Source organism: Biomphalaria glabrata, chromosome 1 (assembly GCF_947242115.1).
Source record: "Biomphalaria glabrata chromosome 1, xgBioGlab47.1, whole genome shotgun sequence".
In the NCBI taxonomy this organism is placed as follows: Eukaryota; Metazoa; Mollusca; class Gastropoda; family Planorbidae; genus Biomphalaria; species Biomphalaria glabrata.
In genome coordinates, this window is record NC_074711.1 from 37,889,771 (window position 1) to 37,915,683 (window position 25,913).

At 34.9% G+C, this 25,913-nt stretch overlaps 1 protein-coding gene across 11 annotated transcripts in view; it reads right to left on the reverse strand.

Moving 5' to 3' along the window:
• Positions 1 to 12,832: 12,832 nt before the first annotated feature.
• The window catches only part of LOC106064649 (unconventional myosin-IXAa-like), a 95,581-nt gene continuing 82,500 nt past the window's right edge, over positions 12,833 to 25,913 (reverse strand). For 9 of the 11 annotated variants that reach the window (XM_056035309.1, XM_056035283.1, XM_056035297.1 and 6 more), the window contains 8 exons: positions 25,549 to 25,735; positions 25,277 to 25,405; positions 24,985 to 25,090; positions 24,710 to 24,841; positions 24,430 to 24,565; positions 23,595 to 23,767; positions 21,195 to 21,337; positions 12,833 to 18,108 (listed from right to left, as the gene is read on the reverse strand). In XM_056035309.1, the coding sequence (XP_055891284.1) occupies positions 17,837 to 18,108; positions 21,195 to 21,337; positions 23,595 to 23,767; positions 24,430 to 24,565; positions 24,710 to 24,841; positions 24,985 to 25,090; positions 25,277 to 25,405; positions 25,549 to 25,735 (1,278 nt within the window). In that variant the 3' untranslated portion in view covers positions 12,833 to 17,836. Of the gene's footprint in view, positions 18,109 to 20,368; positions 20,385 to 21,194; positions 21,338 to 23,594; positions 23,768 to 24,429; positions 24,566 to 24,709; positions 24,842 to 24,984; positions 25,091 to 25,276; positions 25,406 to 25,548; positions 25,736 to 25,913 lie in introns of all 11 variants that reach the window. The other 2 variants (XM_056035319.1, XM_056035265.1) reach the window with 2 other exon arrangements.

Here is a 25,913-nt window from a genome sequence, read left to right on the forward strand (position 1 = left end):
AAGTCTATTTATAGACAATAAGTATTGTACTATGACAAATACCCTTCGACTGCCAAGCCTATTCCACTTTCGTTGTGTTCCTTATCACCTATATCTAATTTAGTCTTATTTGTGACAATCTCTTAGACAATTAATTTTATTAGCAATGTCTTTAATCATGCATAACTTAAAAATAGAAATGCTTATATTAGGGCCTACTTATCTTTGGTTGGAACTGCCTTTATGGATACTCAATAGGAGGGGGGAACAGCAACAGTTTGAAACGGATTCAGTACCCTTACCCCTAATGCGTCACGCATTTGAAATTACTCATCTGAGCGCAATGGTGGACTGGCTATATTCGCATTCGGGCACGGAATGGGCCGGTGGGTCCAACACCAAAGGGGTCAAATTGAATGACAGTAAGTCCGTACATGAATTTATATTTTCATTTTTCGTGTTATTAGCTATTGATAAATACGTTCTACAAAAACGTGATTTGGATGCAATCCTAAACAATGTGTTAGCGACTTCCTTATTGATAGATACGTTCTACAAAAAAGAATAAAGAACTTCTCGTGTCGCTCCATTTTCGAGGGCTATGTTTTACTCTTGTAGTCATTTCAAATAATTTCAGAATCACGTAATACAGTTTTGTATTTTTAGCGGCCCCCGAAAGGGAAAAAGACGCTATGTTTTGTGTGAAATGTCTGTCCGTCTGTCCGTCCGTCCCGTTTAGATCTCGTAAACTAGAAAAGATATTGAAAATCCGACATCCCAATATTTTAGACCATTCAAATTTCTGATGCAACGGCTACTTTTTTTTCTTCTGAAAGCGAAAAATCTAATTTTTTAAATCAGTTATGCAAGCAGTTTTTTAAAGAGAAAAAGCTAATTAGTGTGCAGTTAGACCTAATTTAAAACGAATAGTAATCTTGTAAACTTCATTTTCCTAAATATTTCTATATGTTGCAGTTTTTTTTTTTTTTCTTTTTTTTTTTTTGAGGATTCGATTAAGAGATTGAGCCTTTTCAAAACAATTAGATCAATTATTAGACATCAGTTAGGCCAGGGGAGGCGCGTGGGTCCCGGGTTCGAATCCTGGTGAAGACTGGGATTTTCAACTTTGGAATCTTTGGGCACCTCTGAGTCCACTCAACTCTAATGGGTACCTGACATTAATTGGGGAAAAGTAAAGGTGGTTGGTCGTTGTGCTGGCTACATGACACCCTCGTTAACCGTGGGCCACAAAAACAGATGAACTTTACATCAACTGCCCTATAGACCACAAAGTCTAAAAGAGGAACTAGTTAGGCCAGGTTCACATCTAACGTTACATTCACTTTCACCTATCCTTTGATCTGCGGGACCGTTGGGGCAATACACAAGATCTGTTAACCTTCTTTCTCCATTCTTATCTCTCATTTGTCTTTGATATAATTTCATTTGGATGTTCTTTCTGAAAATATTGAAGCCTGCCTGGGTGGACCACTTCGGGGGCCGATTTTGAGTTTGTGTTTCCACACAAACTGTCTTTTGTAACCTTGTTGTTTAAAATTAAGATTGTGTTTGTCATGTAATTTTTGTTAAGATATCCTATAGCCTCTAAGTCTGTCTTTATGTAGAACTGCAATTCCTTTAGTGCTGTGCTATTTCATGCTTTAGCTTTCTCAGTATAGCTATGTATGCTCGTAACATGACTTTCTCAATACGGCCATATACGTTAGGATCCTATCACTTCTCTGGACCAGTTGTGAGAATGGGGAAGGAGAAAGAAAGGGAGATCTGGGGGAATTTTACCGTAATCGCTTTTTAAAAGCATTTATTAAAAAAAAAAAGGTAACGACCTGAAATCGAACTCATGGCTCAAACCTCCTCAAGCTGACATACTAACCACTCTGCTAGTGAAGTGTTTATGAAAATTGAAGATTGTATAGTTATCTATTGTTTGTTTCAAACTTACTTTAAAGCGACGACCTATAAAGGAGACAAATTCAGCTTATACCACCACTTTAGTCAAGTACAATTTCTTTCCGTTGTTCGAGATACCAAACAAAATAATTTTTCAATTGTTAATTAAGTTATTTTTTTCTTCATTGATTCTTGTTTTGTCAGGTGAAAGAATTGTGCAAAATTTCTGCTTGATCCGAGATTGGGTGTGGGAGAAATAACGTGTACATATTTTATACCAGACAGACAGACAGACAGACAGAGAGACAGACTGAAAGACACAGTGAGTTCATATAAGCTTTGTAAAAATCAAAGAAAGAAATGAAAGATTTTAGCCATATATGAATTGTTGAAGTGCTAGAAATATATAACTATGCATATGTGATCAGTTAGTTCTAAAGTTATATATAGCTCCTCCTTCGTGATCGAACATAAGCACATTTCTCATTTCCTATGGACTCGAAGATGACTGTAAAGTCCAATCCTCGCTTTAAGAAGCCGGCCGCATACGTTTTCATGGGTAGATTTGGTCAGTTGTAGATAGACCTGCTTCTTCTCTCAGTTTTTTGTTGGTTCGGCGCTCTTTCACCCTGGCCACTCTTCTTGCTTCAAATCTCGAGACTCGGAGACTCACAGCTTCACGCCATGAGGAGCGATCAAGAGCTAGTGCTTCCCAATCGTGAATGTCGATATCGTATTCCTTGAAGGAGCTCTTGAGAGTGTCTTTAAAGCGCTTGTATTGACCTCCCTGGGAGCGCTTTCCTGCACACAGCTCCTCGTACACAGGTCGTTTGGGAAGGCGATTGTCAGGCATGCGGACTACATGTCCCGCCCATCGAAGTTGGGACCTTTTTACTGTCGCATTGATAGTGTTTATGCTGAACAGCTCTAAGATTTCTGTGTCTGGCTTTCGGGTTCCTTATTACGAATACACTGCTGATATTTGTTTACTACAAGGAACTAAATTTCTATCTAAAGTTAGAGGCCTATTAGATATCTTTCTATCAAAAGTAAGAATTAAAAAATCTGTAACATTTAGAGTTATGTAAGTATGACTTTTAATGACGGTCCTGCTAAAATATTTTATAACATTACAGACACCTCCTTCCCCAAATAAGAAAAGAAAAGAGACAGACATAACTCCCCTTAGAGAAAGATCTGTATTACTGGGCTTGAGAGAAAAGATCTGTATTACTGGGCTTGAGAGAAAAGATCTGTATTACTGGGCTTGAGAGAAAAGATCTGTATTACTAAAGCAACGTCCTAAACTTAAAATAAAGTGTTGTTTTTTTTTCATTTTAAAGCCCAGCGAGGATTTCTTTGTTTTATCGACTTAGATCTTGAAGTAATATTTCATTGACAGGTAGTTATCCTGCTCTTGAAGTAATATTTCATTGACACTTTCCTTGAGACGTTGAGTCGAGGATCGTTTTCAGTAGTTGATCTAAAATAAAAAAAAACTTTTTAAAAAATCCCCCCTTTCCTCTTTGTAAGGTTGGTGGTCCTTGGCAACATTCTTGTTTTCCTACAATTAATTCCAGATGTGCTTAAAGGTTCATTAAATAAGATCCCAATTATAGTTGTTTTTTTTTTTAATGCATCATTTGTTCATCCTGTACGTAGCATGATGTTCAACTAGAAGGAAGGAGAAGAGATAAGAGCCCGGAGAAGATCTTTGGTTCCAGGTGATTCAATCGATCACTCATTAAAATAACAACAAAACAACTGCCGGATAGTAAACAAACAAGTGTATGTCCAGCCTGTGGCTCTTTCATTTAAATTACCTTGGTTTTCTTATGACCAATACACTGCTGACATTTGTTTACAAGCTACTAAATCTTTATCTAAAAGTGAAGAAGTGAAAACAAAAATAAATTCTTTTGACAACAATTTTAATATAATACAAGAAATGAACTTTCACTAAAATAACAATTGTTTTTATATTGTAACAGTTCCGGAGTTTCGTGGATAAATTGATATTTATAACTCCAAGTGTTACTTGCTCGTGGGGTAGCCTATCAATTAAAGAAAACAAACAAGGATTAGACTAGCTTGTGTTTGGCAGGTGCCCCATCAAAGAAGAAAAGAAATGAGACTAATGGTAGGCCTAATGTTCTAGCTAGATAGATCTACAAGCTGATCAAATCTAAGACAGCACCAGCCATTATAGGGAAATACTTATTTAACTATAGTTCATTACCGTTCTCCAGTATTATGTGAATTCTTGAAATGAAATCAAAAAGGCCGTTTGATATCATAAAAAATACGTAAAACGAATTAAAAAAAAAAAAAAGAACTGGTAATCTTTATATTATATAAATCGAATTCTCTGTTTAGACTGCACACAGAAATCATTTTTACAATACCTCTATTCAAGTCACTCCTTCGTGGATGGTGGGTGAACGCTGATCTCAAAAATGTCTTTAACAATTTTCCTCGAAATTTAACAGTTGATGTAGATCGCTGAGAAAAGAATTACTAGCTCGTTGGCCACATGGAAAAACTCTAGTTTGAACGTTATAATTTTTAAAAGTAAAAATAAATAAATGTAAATTTGGCTAGAGACTAAATCTAGGTCTAGATCCTACATCGGTTTTGAAAGGACTAACGAGTCCCTGAAACGACTATTGCGTTCAGGAATTTCTGAATATAAGGCTTTGCTAGTTTTAGAGTTTAATCATGGTTTAATAAATTAATGTTTATGAAAACTTTTCGCATTGTCTTCTAAGTCTAGATCTAAATTATTATCATTTGAATATTAAAAGGTGTACTAAAAAAAACTACTAAATACATATATTTGCTGAACCAGGATTCTTTTTCGGGGAGAATGGGGAAGGGGCGGGGTAAAAAATGTTTTTAAATCTAGCACTTATTAATTTTTAAGAGAAAAATAATCGGTCAATAAGTTGCATAAAAGAGGTATTGTCTTTTTTTTAAATAATTTTTAAAAATGTTTTTCTAGTTAAGCACCAGAATAAAGTCAATGTAATGGGAAAGCTTTAAGCATAAAGGCCAAACAAAAACTTTGTGGGGCCTTAGGGGGCCGACATAAATAAGGTAAATCACACAGGTCTAGGTAAATTATGTGAAACTTCTCGGTTGATTTAGTCATCTAGGATAGTCACAAAAAGGAAATATTTTCTGCATATAGATCATATTGATTGCTGTTGATATAATAGGCCTACTAAAAGCCGAAGGATATTTGTCAAGAAACATTGTAACATATAATCTAACATTGCCGATAGTGTAAAATTATCTGTGGAGGCCATCTTAGTGCTGGTTCCAGAGGGGGTGAAAGAGAAAGAAAGAGGAATATACAGCACGTACATATATGTCGTAGGTGATTTTCATCTCGTGCGAAGAAGTGCCTCAAAAAGTGCCCTGGGTTAAATCAGTTTAAAAGATAAATCTTAAACAGCATTGCAAGATTCTATTTGGCCATTAAAACAAACCAGGGACTGAGGCGGAGCTGCCTCCTTTATTCTTGAGTTTAAACATTTCTGCTAAGATTATGGTCTGACTGTGTGTCTCAGTGTTCCTGAATAAAGATAACTACGGCCATAGAATTCTATACGAGATCTACGTGTCACTATCTAGACCTTCAAAGAGCTTGACAATCATTAAGAAAAATCTTAAACTACTTTTTCATGACTCCTGTTACCTCAAGCCCTATCATCCTACCCACACCCCCAATTTCCCCTCAAATTATTTTTTTCTCTTGACCCCCCCCCCCCCCTCCTCTTCTTCCGTCCCACCTTTTTTTCCCGAGGTTTAAGTCATAGAAGGAAAGGATGTTAGCCAGGCGTGTTCCTGATCTATCAGCGACTTCCGGTTATTTGATAGGACAGATAAGACCGCGGTCGAGCACGCATTGGCAGAGTTCCTGCACGTGTAGAGCGCCGCCACGCCATTTTTTTTTCTATGACGGCCCCAGGTGGGACATTGGAACTTTTGGGACCTGGTAGCACAAGTTTGCCCCCCTCACACGTGAGAGCCTCGCTTTGACGCAGGCTCGAGCTTCAGAGGTGTGTCTGTAGATGTGCGAGTGTGCCCCCGTGTCTAAATTTAGATGAACAACTTGAAATAAAGAGAAGGGGGAGGGTGGGGATACATGTTAGCCTTCTAAAGTAGCCTACCTGGACCTCAGAGAACTCAATTGGTCATTTGTTAGACACATTACAGATGGAACGTTCAAACAGTCTGTCATTGTTTGGCATTTATTGAAAACATATAGGCAACGCAGACGTAGAGAAAGTCTTATTCTTGATAAAAAGATATATTCATCTGCAGACCTAATAATCCATTTAGTTCTTAAACTTGATATAGCGTTAGGCCTATAATTCTGTGGTGATAAGTTAGGCCTATAATTCTGTGGTGACTGTATTAACCTCCTTATTTTTTGTAGGCCAACTACGCTGCAATGTCTTCACGATGGCCCCTCAAGATGCTCACATTTAAGTTCTGTGTTTATTATTAATGACGATAGACGATCCATGATCTATATTTTGAATTTAAAGATGTGTTTTAAGTAAAACACTTTGCGGCTATAAAACTTATCTTGCAAATTAATAAAAAAAATGTCGGACTTCTTTTTTAGACAAAAAAACAACAACAACACGTGAGAAACAACGCGAAACAAATTCTATGTTGTTGACGAATCAAGTAGCCTATAGATTAGTGTCAAGTTATGGATTTATTTGTGTCAAGTTATAGATTTATTGATGTCAAATTATTTTTAGTAGGTCCTATCAAGTTAGGCCCTATCAAGTTATAGATATATTTTTTATGCCATAGATTTATTTGTATCAAGTTTTTAGATTTATCTGAACAAGCTATAGATTTAGGCCAATTTATATCAATCTAGGAATCATTATACTATACCCTTTCCGTCTGCCCCACGGCAGCTTAGAATCAACAAAATAAGTTTTGATTTAGGCTTCGATAATAGATTTAACTTTGCTTGAGGCCTAGATATTAGATTTAACTTTGATTGAGGGCTAGTATTTTCTATTGTTGCAGAACATTTTTGAGCAAAGGATTTTACATTGAAACATGGTGTACTTCATCTGTTGAAAATATACTTTACAATTAAGTGTCTGTGACGTGTTGCGGTTGTATTTGAAACAATGGTGGGAAGTCTTAGAAACAGTGCATGGGCGGAATGGCTATATGTGCATTTGGGCAAATGCCCTGTAAGTCGGCATCCAAAATGGACTGGTAGGCCACGTCGAAAGAGTCACTTGGAATTGCAGTAAATTCTTCTAAAAGAGACCCACAGAATGTCTGAACTGGCGGTCAAATGACCTTCTATAAAAGATCTGTTGCAAACTTTACACTATAATAATAAGTCAACACATTTTCCTTACATAATAAAGTATTGTTTTTATCTTGTGGGAAGCTTAACCCTTATGCATACAATCTACTAGCCGATTAACTAACAAGATTTAGGCTCTTTTTGCGCAATGTCATCTAGTGTGAACATAACATGAGTATGATAGCTGCGCTGGTCGTGTGGTTTGCGTTTCCGACTGTCATTTCGATGATCCCGAGTTTGAACCTTGCCGACATCGACACCCAGTCCTCCCCTGATTTAGTGGATAGCTGATAAACTTAAAAAAAAAAAAGAGCTATTTGATTATAACTGAATAGATTTACAAAGTATAGAGTCTACATCACAGATCGTTATTACCCAAAAAATACTTTCCAAACCGGATATTAGACTACAAAAAAATAATAACTTAGAAAAATGTAAAAACCAGAATGAAAGAATAAGAAATAAGTGAATAAAAGAAGAAAATCCAATTCAAATTGTTCGATCTACCTATACAGTAAAGGGTATAAACTTTAACAGAATGGCAATAAAATATACGCTAAAACAAAGAAATTACTAACTAAAACAAAACTTGATATCAAGTTCTACGTCATGTTAGGGTAGAGTTACGCGACACACACTTGAAATCACAGGAAAGTTACTACCGAAGACAGCGAAAATGAGATTGAAATCCCAATTGACCACCGTTTACGTTGGGTATGTCAAAATATGTATTAAAATTACACAAACCAAAAGCAAAGGCAGATAGGTCTGACAGTTAGGTGACAATAGGTCTGACAGTTAGGTGACAATAGGTCTGACAGACAGGTGATAATAGGTCGGCAGATAGGTCTGCGTAGGAACGTGAAATCCTGTCTGCACTCGTCTTTAATCTTCGGACTCGAAGACAAGCCTTATATAAACTTTTAGCTGAAAGAGCATAAACAATGAGCTAACACAAGCACTGAGTTTTTACGACATAAATACTGGATGGCTACGACTCGAACACTGGAGTGTAGGCCTATACGGCACAAGAAGACTGACTTAAGCCACTAAGTAGTTATGACTTAAGCACTGAGTGGCTATGATTTAAGCACTGGGTGGCTATGGCAAAAACAGTGGGTGGCTATGACTAAAGCACTGGGTGGCTATGACTTAAGCACTAGGTGGCTATGACTAAAGCACTGGGTGTTAAATATCAACAAGAAGAGCCTAGAGAATTTTTAAAGTAAGTTAATTCAATGAAACAAGTTCTCCCAAAGCTACAAAAAGTAAATTGTATATACCAGATGCATGTATATTACAAGCCCTTGAGCGTTTGTCTATGTGGGACAAACTTGCGCTTTTTTTTTTTTTTTTAAGCTTTTTGGTTACCCTTAAGGTTAAATCCTGGCTACGCCACTGAGCGTGGGCGGAGTTACCAAAGTCGCTTTCAAGTCTAGCTGGTCTACTCGTACATACACACATGACTGTCTCTGCTTGATATCTGACTCATCTACACAGGTAGATACACAAAGCCCTGACCTATTCTGCTCACAGACTTGTGTTTAAAGTGCTCCTTGCTCCACAGTTGGGGTCTGTCCTTCTTGAGTTCCTGGCAACCCAATTCTAACATTTTCCTTGTCCTAACCTATGGAGAGCAATAGTTTCTTAGTTTCAATGTTAAGTACGACCTAAATAAATTGCTATTATTGTAAGCGCTCCAGCCGCTAGGACCCAGGACACACAAATAAACAAGTTCCCTTTCAACTCACGAGATAAGACGAAGATGTGACTGCGTAGTTTGAAACTTGTAAACAAACGATGCAGGTTTCAGCCCCACCCCCTCCAAACATACCTTTTTTTTTTTTTAAATTGTGACTGACATCTTAAGGAAGGATGCATTGATCGTAACCTTTATCATCCTGTAAGTCTAACATAAGTCTGCTGGCTTCTGATGACGTTATGGTAATGGCATAATGTTTTATTGTATTAATTTTACCATCACAAAAGAGATACAAGACACCGATAGCAAAGACAAACAGACACAAACACTCTTTTGTTCCCCTGGCAATCAAATCATTAAATAAGAACAATCTGATATAAACTTTGTCACATGTAAATTATGAGTGAGTCTGGTGTGAATGTACACTTTGGTTTCTTATAGTTATAATGTTTTTTGTTTGGTGTAATGCACAAATTGTAAGACAAATTTCCTTACGGATAATAAAGATTATTATTATTATTATGTTAGAAATGAACGAGTAGTCATTCTCTGGCGCTGCCAGGGTCGAGTTTCGCTAAAGAGAAACAAAATTCATCGTAGTCCCTTTAACAGTTTCCACTGAGGAATTTTCTGGTGATGTGGCAGGTCTGCAGCAGTACCGCCCTCTGACAGGCAACGAGGATGTTCCTAGGAATGTTAAGGGCCTTGAAGGTGTCTGTGAGGTCAGTTGTTATTATCCCCTCGGTTGATATAACAATGGGGTATATTGTTATTTTGGACAATTTCCATAGACGCTTAATCTCCAAGCCTAGGTTCCCATATTGTCTTTGTTTTTCTATCTCAGTTTTTCGTAAATTATGAGACAGTGGTACGGCGATATCGATAATGGTAGCGGTTTTTTCTTTTTTATCGATGAACAGCAGATCCGGGCGATTGAAATCTACCGTTTTGTCGGTCAGAATAGGCCTATCCCAGTACAGCAGATATTCAGTAGACTCGAGAACCTCTTGCGGAGAGTATTTATAATAAGGGGGAATGTCCTTATCGATCAATTTGTACGTCAAAGCCAGGTGTTGGTGTATTAACTTTGCAACTTGGTTATGGCGACCTAAGTAGGCTGATTCTGATAGGGCTGGACATCCTGCCATAATGTGTTCAATCGACTCGCCCACATTTCCACATTTTCGGCATTTGTCGACAACATTGAGTTTCAGGATATGCTTCTCGTAATTTTTTGTCCTGATTACTCTGTCCTGTATTGCTGTAACAAAGCCTTCTGTTTCAGGGTAGAGATGACCTGCTTTGAGCCATGTTAAGGAAGCAGCCTTGTCGATGTTGTCCCCATGTAATGAAGCCGGAAATTTTCCGTGGAGTGTTTTTTCTTCCCATTGGCGAATCTCATGCCCTACGTCGTCCAAACCTACATTGACATCAGCATTGTGTAGGTTCAGAGGGGTTGCATCGGAGTCGTATTTCCGTAGGAAGGAAACTAATTTGTTGCTGGAGGCGAGCAGTTTTGATCGTATTTTTAAAACTTGCATCTTACACAATTTGAAGATATTCTGCAATCCACGACCCCCATCCTTCCTGGGCAGGTATAACCTTATGGTGGAGGACTTGGGGTGTAGGCATCGAAACTTGGTTAGTAATTTTCTAGTGAGTCTGTCAATGTCATGTAGGTCGGTGTCAGTCCATTTGATCACACCGAACGTGTAAAGGAGCACAGGGACGGCCCAGCTGTTAATTGCAGTGATGAGATTACTGCCAGACAGTTTGGTGTTGAGGATTTTATTAACTCTTTGCCTATATTTGCCAAGAAAGTCCTCTTTTAATTTCTTATGGTTTATCTTGGCATTCTGGTTTATTCCAAGATATTTATAAAGAGAGGCAGAGTTCAATTCCTCGATGCCTTCAAATGCAATGTTGGTGTTCGTTGCCTTGCCCTTTTTAATGCTTATAATGCCACACTTATCCAGGCCAAAAGACATACAGATATCGTCACTAAAGCATTTTACCGTTTTGATTAAGGTGTGTAATTTTTGCTCGGTTTCTGCATATAGCTTTAGATCATCCATGTATAATAAGTGGGACACACATTTTGTACATTTAGTGTCAACCCTAAAACCGTTTGTAGAGTCTTGGAGTAATGTAGATAGAGGATTAATCGCTAGGCAGAACCAGAGTGGAGATAGTGAGTCACCCTGGTATATACCTCTTCTTATGTGCACAGAACCTAGTTTATCATGATTTAGGTGCAGGTTTATCTTCCAATTATTCATACAGACTTTTAATAGTTGTTTTATTCTTGGGTTGATTCTATGGATGTCCAGGGTTTTTAATAGCCAATCATGCGGAACTGAATCGAAAGCTTTTTTGTAGTCGATGTAACACATGTGTAAATTTCTCTTTCTTCTATTAGCTTGATGCAATATAATGCCATCTATAGTTAGCTGTACTTTACAGCCCATCGACTCTTCAATGCAACCTTGTTGTTCATCTGCTAGTAGCTTATTATTATTATTATTATTATTATTATTAATTGTGTTCAGTTTGACTGTCACCTGTATATGAAACAATCTCATGAATGTTATCATTTTGTTTCTAATGATAGGAATTCTTCTTCTAGAATCTAGATTAATTTTATTGAATTCAGTGTAAAAAAAGTGTCACACATTATTTGTTTCATTAAGGAATTATATTTTAAATTTTAATTAAACATTCGAGACTAAAAGCTTTTTTTTTTAAGAACAGGCATTTAATCAATCATATGAACATTCAATCACGGAGACAAATATACAATCCAAACTAATGGACATTAAATCACGAAGACAAACATTCTATCAAACTTATGGACATTCAATCACGAAGACAAACATTCTATCAAAACTTATGGACATTCAATCACGAAGACAAACATTCTATCAAAACTAATGGACATTCAATCAAAACTCACCGACAATGCATCTCAATTCCTTTTCTTTCTTGATGGGTCCGTCATTTCTTCAAGATGATGATTGTAGTGTATCACCTTCCTGACAGTGTCATAACGTCTGTGACGAGATTGGATAACATTTAGTTCTTTATGACTGCAAAGTGTGTGACCACTCATCAGCACGATTAGAATCGAACCCTGCCCATCTCTTGCCGTCCTGTAGGAGGTCTGGCCTAGGAGGTTGGTCTAATAGGCCTATCTTCAATTCTGAAGGAACATCCAAATGTGCAAAACAAAGTCTCCAGTGTTGCCAGACCTTTGTGCCTCAGGCCATAGCCAAGCCCTGGAAAGCTACTCCCCCCCCCCCCGGAGGTTCAGTGACGAAGGTTTACCAAAATGTGGCATGCATGTAGGCAGATCCTAATGTGTATGTCCCTTGGACGAAATAAGATTTTGCCAATCCTTGATACATAGATTAGACATCTCTAATCACCAGACTCTGCAGATGTTGTTGTTTTAGCTTTCTTCCTACATATGGTGTGTACACCATCTGCAATTCGGGAGTCCTTGACCTTTCCTTTATACTTGCTCATCGTGTAGATATGTCCAGTGCTTCTTTCTCCCAACTGTTAGTGTCACTTCCGAAGAGTTTCATGTCGCGCTCACGTGCCTCAGTCTACCAAGTGGACGACCTGCATCTCTCCTGCCTTCTAATAAATCAACATACAAAATATCTTGTGGGTGTCAACCTTTTTGGCATTCTGTGAATGTGTCTTAATTCTATTGGAACAATTTCAAGAGACCACTGTTTATTCTGTACTTAATGGCCTCTTGCATTACGGTTTTGTTTATTTTCTTGTTTGATCCACGGACAAAGTCACTGTTTGGGAGGTGGACATGTGAAAACAACAACCAATGATGAACACGAAACAAAACAAGCAGTCAACTCGAGCAATGGCATGATTTGTTTTATTTCCATCAAGTAACACAACAAGTGATGATGGCGATACAATGAATGGAATAATATCAACTCCCACAGAACAAGCCAGTACACAGTCAGAGAATTGCTAAACAAGTCATCTAGTACACAGTCAGAGAATTGCTAAACAAAGTCATCTAGCTAAACACAAAAATGAGAAGGTCAACCTGCAGTCAACACTTTCATCCGACAGCCCACACTAAGCACGAATGACATGGTGATTACAAAGACAATGGCTAGTCTATAACAATGACATCAAAAGATATGGTGTTACTATCCATCTGGTAAGGAAAACATTGGATATACCTCAGTACGTAGGGGGGGGGCTAGTTTTCAATGATCTATGTACATATTATAGCAGGAGGGGAGGGGAGTGAACCATCACATATCAAGTTTTGTATGGACATATGTAAGAGAGACTTAATGTTGTTTCTATATAACATATATATATGTTGCCCTGTACCCTAATACATGCAGCTGTGAACTCAATACACGTAGACACATCTAATCCATATAGTTGTGCACTCAATACATGTAGACACTCGCCCATTGTGTGGAGCTGTGCACTCAATACACATAGACACTTGCCCAACACATGTAATTGTGCATTCAATACACGTAGACACTTGCCCAACACATGTAATTGTGCATTCAATACACATAGACACTTGCCCAACACATGTAATTGTGCATTCAATACACGTAGACTTATCCAACACATGTAGATGTCTACTCAATGCATCTATACACCCAACATAAGTATCTCTGCACCCAATAGGAGCAAGCTTTTATGAATCACCAAGGACCTGAATCAATCAAAGTTGTACCCTATTCTAATATAAAAGATGTTGCTTTTTTTTTTCCTAATGTGTATCAAGTAGGCTACAATTCCAGATTTGTATTTCATAATTAGATTGGTGTTTCTTCAATCAAGAAATATTTCTGGTCTACAGTTTCCACTCAAATTATGAACTCTTCTGTACAAGAAAATAAAAGACAATGGTAGGATCGAGTCAATTGCTTCCAATGCAAGGAGCATTACTTCCTGCAGTAGATTTAATGAATGGAAGTTTGTGTATATAATATATATATATATATAATTGGAACTTAAAACAAATTTATAAGCTCTGAACAGGTTTGATGAAATAATGAAATGGCAAATTTTTCAATTTTTTTGTTGTTCATAAATAGTTTCTATGGCGAGCTATTAGAAGAGTTATTGTGTAAGAAGTCAAGAAGTGATATTTCCAGTAGCCAACTTCAAATCAAAACTTCTCCATCACATCGGTACAAGTAATGCAGAGCTGAAGACTTCTCATAACAAATTTATAAGCTCTGAACAGGTTTGATGAAATAATGAAATGGCAAATTTTTCAATTTTTTTGTTGTTCATAAATAGTTTCTATGGCGAGCTATTAGAAGAGTTATTGTGTAAGAAGTCAAGAAGTGATATTTCCAGTAGCCAACTTCAAATCAAAACTTCTCCATCACATCGGTACAAGTAATGCAGAGCTGAAGACTTCTCATTAAATAATGGAGAGAAAAAAAGAGAGTCATTCAATGAAGCCCAAATAGTAACCATGGCAACATGTTCACAGACAGCAGAACTTCCCACTTATCACACAAATAAAACACAATGGCAGTGAACAGAAACAAGGTTTGTCCTAAATGTGTTGTATCAACAGTCTGCCCTGGTAATGCCCAAATATTCCAATGCAATGACCAAAAGCCAATACCCAAAAGCTGAAAATTATACACAGGATTATGGCCTACACTCTGGCCTACAGCCTGAACAATTGCTGCGATCAACCAAAGATGAAAACAAGACTAAATATAACTGTTGACATAAAATCATTTTTAAAGAGCTCATGGAAAAAACATTTTGTAACAATAAGTAATACATTTTGTTGCTATGCCAGGTAGACTAGACACATGCTTGACATCTCAAGTTTTATACATAAATAAATTAGACTTCTCTTCCAATACTAAGTAAATTTAGAGCTATTTAGTCTGAATATCTTTGAATGATGCCCTGTTTAGATAATGTCTCCAAGAGCAAACATTATTATTCTATAATTCTAAAGAGAATACAATTTATTGGTTCACAAAATGATTCTCACGATTGTGAATAAACATATAATAAAATCTTGGATGTCAAAATTGTTGCTTTATGAAATAGAAATATCTCACTGTTGTGATCTTAACCAACTGAATGCTTGTTATGGCGAGTAGGGTACAATTTTTGTTTATTTGACTGATGAGCATATCTTCATTGAATTGTACATGCCCATATGAGATGATATCTTTTTACTACAAGCTTGGCTGTTAAGTTAATTGTATAAGAAGTTATCTACCCTTCTAAATCTTGAGGAAAGTAAATTAATCTTAACTTAAAATGTATGGGTAATCACATTTCAAAAATTATTTCTAGAGTCTATATATTTTTAAATTTATATATGTACAATGTCTGTAATATTGTGTGTATGTAAGCTCTATGATATATGTTTGTGCAAATTCAACACTATTACATTAGTATGTGTGTGATATCTATTGTCTGTAGTATAGTCCACACACTAGTACATAAGTATGTGTGTTATACCTAGTGTCTGTAATATAGACTACACACTAATACATAAGTATGTGTGTGATATCTAGTGTCTGTATTATAGTCTACACACTAAAAAAGTAAAGTTCCCCTTTCAGACCTTGTGATCTAAAGGGCAGAGATGATGTAAAGGTCATCTGTTTATGTGGCATACAGTTAACAAAGGTGTCATGTGGCCAGCACAACAACCAACTGCCTTCACTTTCCCCAACTTATGCCAGGTACCCATTAGAGCTGGGTGAACTCAGAGGCGCCCAAAGATCCAGAAATTAAAAATCCCAGTCTTCACCAGGATTCGAACCCGGGACCCTCGGTTTGGAAGTCAAGTGCTTTACTGCTCAGCCACCTCACCAACAGTCTACACACTGCTACATAAGAATGTGTGTGATACCTAGTGTAATATAGTCTACACACTAGTACATTAGCATGTGTGTATAGCTTATCAGGCAAAACATAGACATTAAAGCATTTTTAAAAATTTACATACAAAAAAAAAGACAAAAGAATTATGTAATCTCAAGATTCAACAAAATGTGTACATCAAGGTTTCTAAAACAAACTCAAGAGAACAAAACAAAATCTCATCTGGCATAACAAAAAAAAAAAGTAAAGCAAATAAATATCTATTTACAAGAGCTAGCCTTTGGTCAACGCAACCAAACAGCAGATAGAAAGGAATTATGACAACAATCTCAATGAAGAACATGAAAGAGCCAACCATTTCTCTAGACCGTCCCCACTAGCTGCCCAAATGTTTTGTTCAGACCAGTAAATCTAATGAGTTACTTTTTAAATCAAACATTTATACATTTCTACACGCAGCCTTCATTAAACTTTGTCTAGGACTGGCTGCCTCAGGAGAAATGGACCACACTTACTTTTGTCAAGCCCAAGAAAACAGAAAAAGTCATTAAGTTTTCAGAAATGTTTCCAATTCTTCAACTGTTGAAAATTAAAATCATTTACATATAAAAATAAAATTTATATTGAATAAATACAAGATGAATAAATGTATTACCACAATAGCCTGTGCATGCTAACATACTCATTGACAAAGTGACAATGGACAAGTTCAGCTTAAAGTTTACTTCTGGTGACAATGGACCATGTTCAAGTGTATACTGACTGCTTCTTGTTTTTCTAAGCGTGACTATGTCTTGATATACTGTATGTTCTGTAGTGTATGGATTCTGCTCAATATAACCAGCCTCAACAAAGCACTGACAGATCTTTAAGTAGATTATATTTCATTTCAACAAAAATATTGAAATATTTCATTTGAAAAAATTACATGAAATCAATATAAAAACACACAGAAAACAGATTTTTTTTAAAAAGGCATTCTAGTATCACTCATCAAAATTATAAAGGCACCAATCTGGAAAGTTGAAACAGAAAAAATATAATGAAATGAACAATAAAAAAAAAAATTTTGTTACAATATACATAACCTCTATATACAGTCTCAAAAATAGTCATGCATTTATAAATAGATACACAGGTAGTCTATATATATATATATATATATATATATATATATATAATATATAAATATGTCTACATTTTTCATGACTGCAATAAATAAAGGAGACATGTTTGGTTTATAAATAAGTGGACACTAGAAGGATGACATGTTGATTAGAACATTGACTCAACAATATTTCTAAGTATGTAAGTGACAACAAATGTGAACAATGTTCAACCTGAAGGTCTACAGCAAACTAAAAGTCACAGAACAAAGTCACAGAACCATCATATACATTAATCTAGGTCAATCCTACTAGAAAATGTGAAAGTAGCCATGAGATTGAGGATATCACAGTAGACAAGTTTTGTTGATGTTGTTAAGAAGCCTGCAACAAAAGATGAAAAAAAAAATGCACGAACAAGATTTTTACTATTAGAAATGGTATTCCCAGGAATGACTGCGTACACAAAATATCAAGGAGCTGAAAAAGTTAGTATGCAGATACATGCAGCAAGAACTAAGACTCAAAAACACACTAGATGCACCTCTTTTTACAATCATACTCCCTTCTTCTAAAGCCACTATGTCATGGGAATGACCAGCAAAATACAAACAAGTATCCTTTCTACATAGTATATAGGTCAGTGTATGGTACAAAAGATACTTGTAGACAAGAATTTTTAAGCAAACTACATTTTGTAGTTATGACAAGAGTACAACAATACATTAAAAAAACTGAATAATTATAAGAACTCAACATGCACAGAAAAAGTGTATGAAATGTCTGTGTTAACATCAGTGGCAGATAAGACTGATAGCAGGAAATGACTCAACCATAATCTCCTAAATCAAGGGAGACTATGTCCTAACATCAACAAGCAGATAATCTTTCAGTCCAGGGGAAAGACTACACCATGATCTCATCTTCCTCCCCAGCTACACTTGGAATGGTCACATAGCTAGATTCAACAGTCATTGAGCTCAGATACTTGGAGCACTGAGCCTGAGGTCGTATTTGGATGACAGGAATAGGTTCTGGGAGGCAGGCTTCACTTGTGTCTTCAAATAGTGGCTTCTTAGTACTTGCTGCCACCTTCTTGGCAAACTTTTGGGGCAAACGTCGGCTGTGAGGAGCAGGTGTCCGAGTTTTTGATAAATGATTTAATGAAGATTTAGTCACTGGAGATAGAAAACAAAAAATATGAGTGAAATGTTGATTATAATTAATTACAATTAATATTATTTTATCATTTAATAAATTATTCAAAACATTCATCTGTGTACTTTACACAAATATATTCAGCAGCTATTTACTTTGTTTCAAAAGTTATATTGGGGCAATAGGTTAAATTAATATATACATGTCTTATGTATTATAACAATGTCTTCAAGACTACTTATTACTTGTTCAATAAAGTTTTCATAACGAATTGCAATCATGTTGACAATGTTAAAACAAATGTAATGGTAACTGGGCATCAAGTAATTAGCCAAGATTAGTTGGTTAGGTATAATGAAAGTTTGTCACTGCTACAATAAATGGTTTAATAATTATTATTAATTAATTATTAATTTTTCTTTTTACAAACATTCAACACTAACTATAGATAGGTATATATAGAGAGACAATTATTCAACAAAACAAATGTAAACAGTCCCAGTAACTCAGTAATTCAGATAAATTACATGTCTGTTAGTGTGTCATTCTAAAACAAGAACAAGTCTCAATACAAACTCTTATCAAAATATTTTTGGTAACTGGAGTGGAACAGAAAATAGGAGTTTCATCATTTAATTGTTACATTTAATATATTACAGTTAAGCTTGACTAGGTTGAGTCTGATGATAGGATTTAAGCATGTATTTTATAATCAAATTTGATTTCTTATTTGGGGGTCAAAACATTAGTCGAATTTCTCTTAAAATATTGTTCCCATTCAAATGAGAGGAACTTAAAAATGACTAAAGAAATGTAGTAAAAGCTTAAACTTTTTTCCATAGAATGGAGGCATGATTATGTTAAAGCAGTGTAAGATATATGATTTCTTTCACAACTAATTAGGCATAAAGTCAAAGCAGATTGAGCTTGAGTCATTTCTTTAGAATACAAAATCTTTCTGTACTTGAAAAGGATGGCGTAACCTTAATTTTTAATGCTTCAACACCAACAGAGATATGAAGTAGCTCAAAGGATCTTTAAAGGTTTAAATCAAGACCAATCGTTTTAGTAGGCCTCAACACTGACCTGCAATAATGCAACCTGCTGGCAGTGGAGACCAATAGCTTGTTGCCATGTGGTACAGACCTGTGATGTGGCAACGAGCTATTGGTCTCCACTGCTCACAGGTTGCAGCATTGCCAGTCAGAGTTCAAGTCTTCTACGACCATTGGTCTCAGCTTAATCCAACAATCCCAACCTAGTTTGACTGTATGCCTTGAACATCAAGAGATTAAATGGACATCCAAACAGATTCTATACATCTAGGCTGTGCTTGAAGAGATACAAGGCTAATAGTTCTGTTTAAAATGGAATTGAAGAAGAATGAAACAAATCAATATTCATTTCGACAAGTCCAAACAACAACTAACATATTTCAAGCAACTCAAATAAAAAGATTTTGTTTTAATCAGCACATATATGCTTTCTTTTCCCAATTTAAAATTTAAAAAAATGCATCTCTTAAAATGTAATTCTTTAATCCAATATATGCTCTAGTTTCATCCAGTAAAAATATTCTAAAAAACTTTGATAATACTTCCAGCAGTCCACCCAGTCTCATTGCTGTAAGGGTGAACAGTCTCTTTTACAGTAAGGGTGAACAATAAATCTATTTTCCTATATTTTTTTTCTTCTATTAATTAATTAGAAAAAAATCAAGCTAATTAATGGCATTTAATAATCAGCTGCTGTGAGTGGGGTTGGTCGGTTAGCCACTACCATTAGTTACACCAGGACTTAATAGCACTATTTGTAAGGAAGCAAAGTTGGCAATATCTACAGAAATAAATGCTATTTTTGAAAAACAATTTACTGCTTAATTAATTTAAAGTTTACAGTACCAGTTTATATTTTTTAAAAATTAATTAATGTCAACTGTTAATATGAGTGTGAGAGTATAGAAGGTGTGATCAGAGTGACTGTTATTTCAGTTTGTGATTTTATCTTCAAATTGCATTTCAAAGAATCTACAACCTGCAATATTTAATTAAGCAAAAATGTTTTGCCTACTGGAAATAAAAAGTTATTGAAGTGAAAAAAATTATGCGGAAAAAAAGTGTTGTTTTTTTTTAAAAAAGATAAATTTACATTAGAAAAGAATATGCAATATAAAAAAAAAATCCATTGAAAAAAACAAATCTATGATTATATGGAATAAAAAAAAAACACCAGCAGTGGGATAATGGTTTTGAACCAAATGTTAAGGGTTTGTGGTTTTACCTTTTCTGGTGATAAGCTAAAGTGGATGAAAGTAAGGTGGCTAAAGTTAATAATTATCATTAGAGTCAAGGATATCGAACCCTGCCTTGGGTTGATTACTGAAAAATGTCATTAATCTAACAGCTGTGGACACGATGTTCTCGCATGTCAAAACAATAGGAGGTGATATGCCAGAAATGTGTCATGTGTGCACTTTCACGAACACCATTCAAAACAATTTGCTCAACACTTTGCAAGACTAACATTTGATTCACACTTCAACTGCCACGAAAAAAAAAAAAATGAATCAAGGAAACTTTAGACAAGGCCTTAAAATTATAGAAGTAATCATCTTGATTTAGCTTTTTGCTTTTTTTGACAGTCATTCTTAGTGATGCAAAGGTTGACCCAGGTTTTGCAACTGGAGACTTTTTCATAGCACAAATACACAAGACATAGAGTTGAAGTTTGACATTTCACACTCTTTCAACAAGAATTAAGCCAATGAAACAAACACAGAATCAATAGGATTGTGTTGTTAGTAATGACGTTAAGACAATGTTGCATTAGAAGTATGGAAAAAAAAAAGAGAAGCTTTTAAACTAGAAGTGAATGAGAGTGTCAAGTGATGTTACAATAACATACATAACTGGACAAATAGCTAGCAGACGACAAGATTACAATGAACAATCTTTGAAAACATTAGGAATAGTATTTTTTGTTTGTAAAGTATTCAGCTTTAGGACATCAATTCACTCTTAAAGCAAAGACAAAGTGTGAGTTATCACAAGGTCAGAATGTTAGGCCAAACATTAAATGATCAAACCACCGAACAAAAATAGAATACCTGGCTGTTCAAAACCTGTGGCATACTCCTCATTCTGACCCTCACCATCTAAGTCCCCATCCACTTCATCTCCAGACAACATGTCTTCATCACTACTGACCTGGCGAGTTTCTAAGGCAGGTAACTTGTAGGTGATTTTATCTCTGTAACAAGAAAAATATAGAAAATTACTTTTTTAAAACAAAACTTATATTAAATGTAATTGTATCAATTAGTCTGGATCAGTCCTGTAAATAAATTTGTAATAGATATAGACTAACAATAATAAATCTGTGCGATTAGAAATATTTGTACTAATTGCTTTTGCTTAATGCAATTTCATGCATTTTGCTTTCTCAATGTGCTATGATCCTAGGTTACTGTGATAGCTTTTTTAAAAATATATTTTATAACTTGTCTTTTTTAATTATAATTAAGATTGAGCCTGAAGATATGAATGGTGAGAGGTATCTGGTTTCATCTCAGTGAAAACAAAACACTTTTGTAACAATGACAAAGCATGATGACAGCTGTTCTTGGATTTTGAAAAGCCCTCACAACAAGATTGAGCTCAATAAAGATGTCTACTGCAGTAATGACATACCAAGCTTCCAAACAAATACTTGGCATAAATTTCAAATGAAGAACTTTTGCTAAATTAAATGAAACATTATTTAATCCAATTTTAAATTGTCCAAAGTCACATCTACCAATTTCAATTTCTTGCTCAAAAACACATTTGAATCGCTAACACTTACACATAAAGGCTTTTCCTGGTCTATTATAGAGCTAAGATTAATCTGTCTATAGGAATTTCTAAATGAGTACACATTAATATTAATTGTAAATGTCTAGAGATTTGACAATCACAGACAGAGCCGGTCCTACAGCTTTCGGGGCCCTCTGAATAACGGATTGTGTGGGGCCTAGTTTGGGTAGGGATAAGGATAATAAGGGAAATTTAAGATTTTGTATTAGAAAATAAATTCGTCTTTGCATTTTATTCACTCTTTACTAAGTACGAAATCACTGTCAAATTAACTTTACAAGCCATCTACAGTAGATAGTAGTTTCCAAACAAAAAGCTGATAAACATTCAGATGTCTTTTAGATTTACTATTGACTCACAAAATATCGCTTTTGTTTATTTTTTAAGAGGTCGAGATAGATTTATATTTATATTTGTATGCCAGTGACTATTAAAGTAAATAAAGTATTTGAACTTCTATTTTGTTTAAAATTCGCCTTATTATGAAATTTTTATTAAATGAAAGCTAACACTGCCTTTTTTTAATCACGAGTAGGATTTGAGTTTTCCATATTGAATGACACCCAGAAATTACAATTTTGTCTGTTTTTAAGGAGATTTGGATGAGTTTTCAGAAGATTTTAATAATTTCAGGAGATTTTCATTAATTTTTCGTATGTTTTGCAATTTCAGTAAAATTCCAGGAACCCTTTAATAATAAGTTTTAATTTAATCATTTACACCTAGAATTCGCGTGGGGCCTATGGAAGTGCGGGGCCCACTGCAGCTGCATAGGTTGCAGTGGGATAAGACCGGCCCTGATCACAAATAGGAGACTGGTAACATTGACACTTACTTGCCAACAGTAAAGTGAGTAAAGCCTAAAATACAAAAAGCTCTAAGATACAAACTAATTTAAGACTATTGCATTGGTTAAAGATGAAAATTATGTGGATAAATAAATAGATTTTGTTATATTTTAAATAACTTACAATACACATGCAAATATTTAAGTGTCAATGTGTCATTAACAGGACAGCTGTAATGTTATTGGATGTCTGGACAAGTGACAAATAACTTACAATACGCATGCAAATATTTAAGTGTCAATGTGTCATTAACAGGACAGCTGTAATGTTATTAGATGTCTGGACAAGTGATGTGTGCCTTGAAGTTACATACTAGAATAATAGCATGCACCATCATGAAAAAGCTGTTTTGAAATAACAGAGACAAATAATAAGTCTTTAAAAATCCCATTCCTTAGCACAGAGCTTATAAGAGACATAATCTAATAATTACTAGTTAAATTATGAAAATATTGAAATGCTAGTTGTACTGAGAACCAATCCAAGGATACTTAAATTGTTAATTTAGAATGTGGAAAAAAAAAAAAAAATAGGTGTCTTTCTTAGACACCAATCCAAAGCCCTTATATAAACAAAAACTATCTGCCAAGTAGCAGAGATGAGGAGAGATAGACAACAAATGAGAAGATGGTAAGAAGATATCAAATGCCGTTACATAGACTGGTTTTCATCCCTTCCCAGAGGACACATATAAATGGTGGGAGGTTGTAAAAGTTATGCTACAACTTTCCTCAGCCCTTGCCCCAGGTTTTGAAATAAATGTATTGTTAAATATCAACGGACAAAAAGAAGTCAGAAACTAACTTTTCTTTGTGAATGGAGGCCAAATGGCGGGATAAAGCTTTCTCCTCTATTTTTAGTTTCACATCCTCCTCAATGTATTCTTCATCTTCCAAGTTTTCCTCTAGAATTTCACTGTCATTTTCATTGTTGGCATGTACAGACTGTTGTTTAATAGGACTGCTCAAAGGAGACTTCTGGGGGAAAAAAAATAGAACTCTAAATTCAATAATTTGAACTTGTTCAGTTATCTCAGCAAGCTAGTGAAAAGGGTCATAATTATATTATTATTTCATGATAACAGCATAATAACAAGCAAAATAAAGAAAAAACGAAGCTTGTTTAAAGGGAAAGAACTCTGTCCTAAAAACTATATCTACCAATAATGTACAAGCTATTTCCCTTATTCAATATAAAACAAAATAATTAATTGCCAATAATTAATTGACCAATTGAGTATTTGTTAGGTACAATAAATTATTGTTTTTGTATAAGGGAGAAATAGTGTAAACAATTATTTAAGAGGAATAATAGTATTAGTTTCCTTTATTGCTACTAAACAAATTAATTAATCACCAGCAATTAAATGTCTAAATGGTTATTTTTCAAATTTTTTTTTTTATTGATTTATATTTTGTCTATGTCAATAAATAATTGTGCAAAGTTTCAGCTTCATCCGAGAATGAGTGTGGGAGAAATAATGTATCCACACTTTTTACTAGACAGACAAACAGACAGACTGAGTTGATAAAAGCTTTGTAAAAATTGTTTATTATTCCATTTAATTTTTTGCTAATCTTTTTTTTAAAGTATCCAAATTAACAGCTCTATAGCAACAAATTTGGTGAATAGTTTTTACCCTGGAAGTACGTAGACTTGCCCGGACAGCATTCAGTCTCTCCCCTGTAGTTTTCTCAGCACTCTCCAATGTGTCAATATCATCCAGTTTGGACTTGACTGTACGCATCTGTTCTTTTAACACATATTCTATACACCTGTAACGTTATCAAACAATAAAAATATGTTGGCAGCAGCTTAGATATTAACATACAAAAAAAATGTTCATAAGTTAAATGAACAAGATCACTAATATTGTTAGGCTGTATCTCTTCTACTTGACTCAAGTTCATATAACTTACATCATCTGCTGTGGAACCAATGCAATGGCATCCTGGGCTTGGAGTTTTTTATTGGTTCCCAGCAAGACAGGAGCAAAAACAACAGCCAAAGCATTAGGTGACATCTTGTTGCTGTCTGAATGCATGGCCACTCTGTAACAAAGTCACACTTTGATCAAAGACATACTCCATTTGTATATTCAGACAAAACTTTATAGAAGAAAGAAAAGGTTTCTAAACTTTTACTATCTTTTTCACATTCCTAATCGTGTGAACTATATAATCCTATTATTTACCTGGCTAGATGAAATACTAGTCTTTCAAACAAGTCAAAATTTGCCTTTGGAAGTTTTCTAATAATTGCAAATAATGAGTTAATTAATTCCTTCTCTTCTTTAATTTCTGTGGGAAATAAATCATAAAATTTCAGATTAAAAAAAATGTATACATCATTTTGGACTATATTTATCAAAAGTTTATCAACAATATAGTTTGAGAATCAAAATGACATTCTTCAATATCAGTTATATCTACCTAATGATTGACTAGTTCAAAAACAAACATTTTTAAAAAAAAAACGTCCATTACCCATAGTCCTAAGAAAATCATCATAGAGTTCAAATGTCATCAAAGGCTCTGGCAAGTTACGGAGATATAGCTTAAGAGTTGCAGCCAAAACATGAACAGGATACTCTTCTAAATTGACAGCTTCAACATCTGTGAAACAAACAAACGAAAAAGTAAAGTTTTTACACACAAAAAAAAAAAAAATCATTTAAAAAAATTGTCTTAAAAAAATAAATATAGCTCCAACCATAATGTAAGAAATGTCCTTTCAACTAAATATATTATTCTCATACCCATCTCTAGAGCATTCTGCAACTCTTTCACTTTTGGTGCAGCCCCTGACTTCCTATAGACACCTTCCATGTACAGGCCAGTCATTTCAATAGTTGACATAAGACGTTCACAGACTAATGGAATTTTCTGGTTTTCACTGACTAAGGTATCCAGTGGTGCACCAAACAGCTGTCCATTAGGACGACCCTAGAAAGTGAATATATTAATCCCTTTAAAACATATTTTCATTTAGCAGTGACAAACCATAATTTAATACAATTAGAATATTGTCATTAAAATACAAATATTTTAACCTTAAATGATTTTAGTACTTCTCTTTCCCATTACATATTTTCTCATTTTTTGTTGAAATACAAAATTTTCT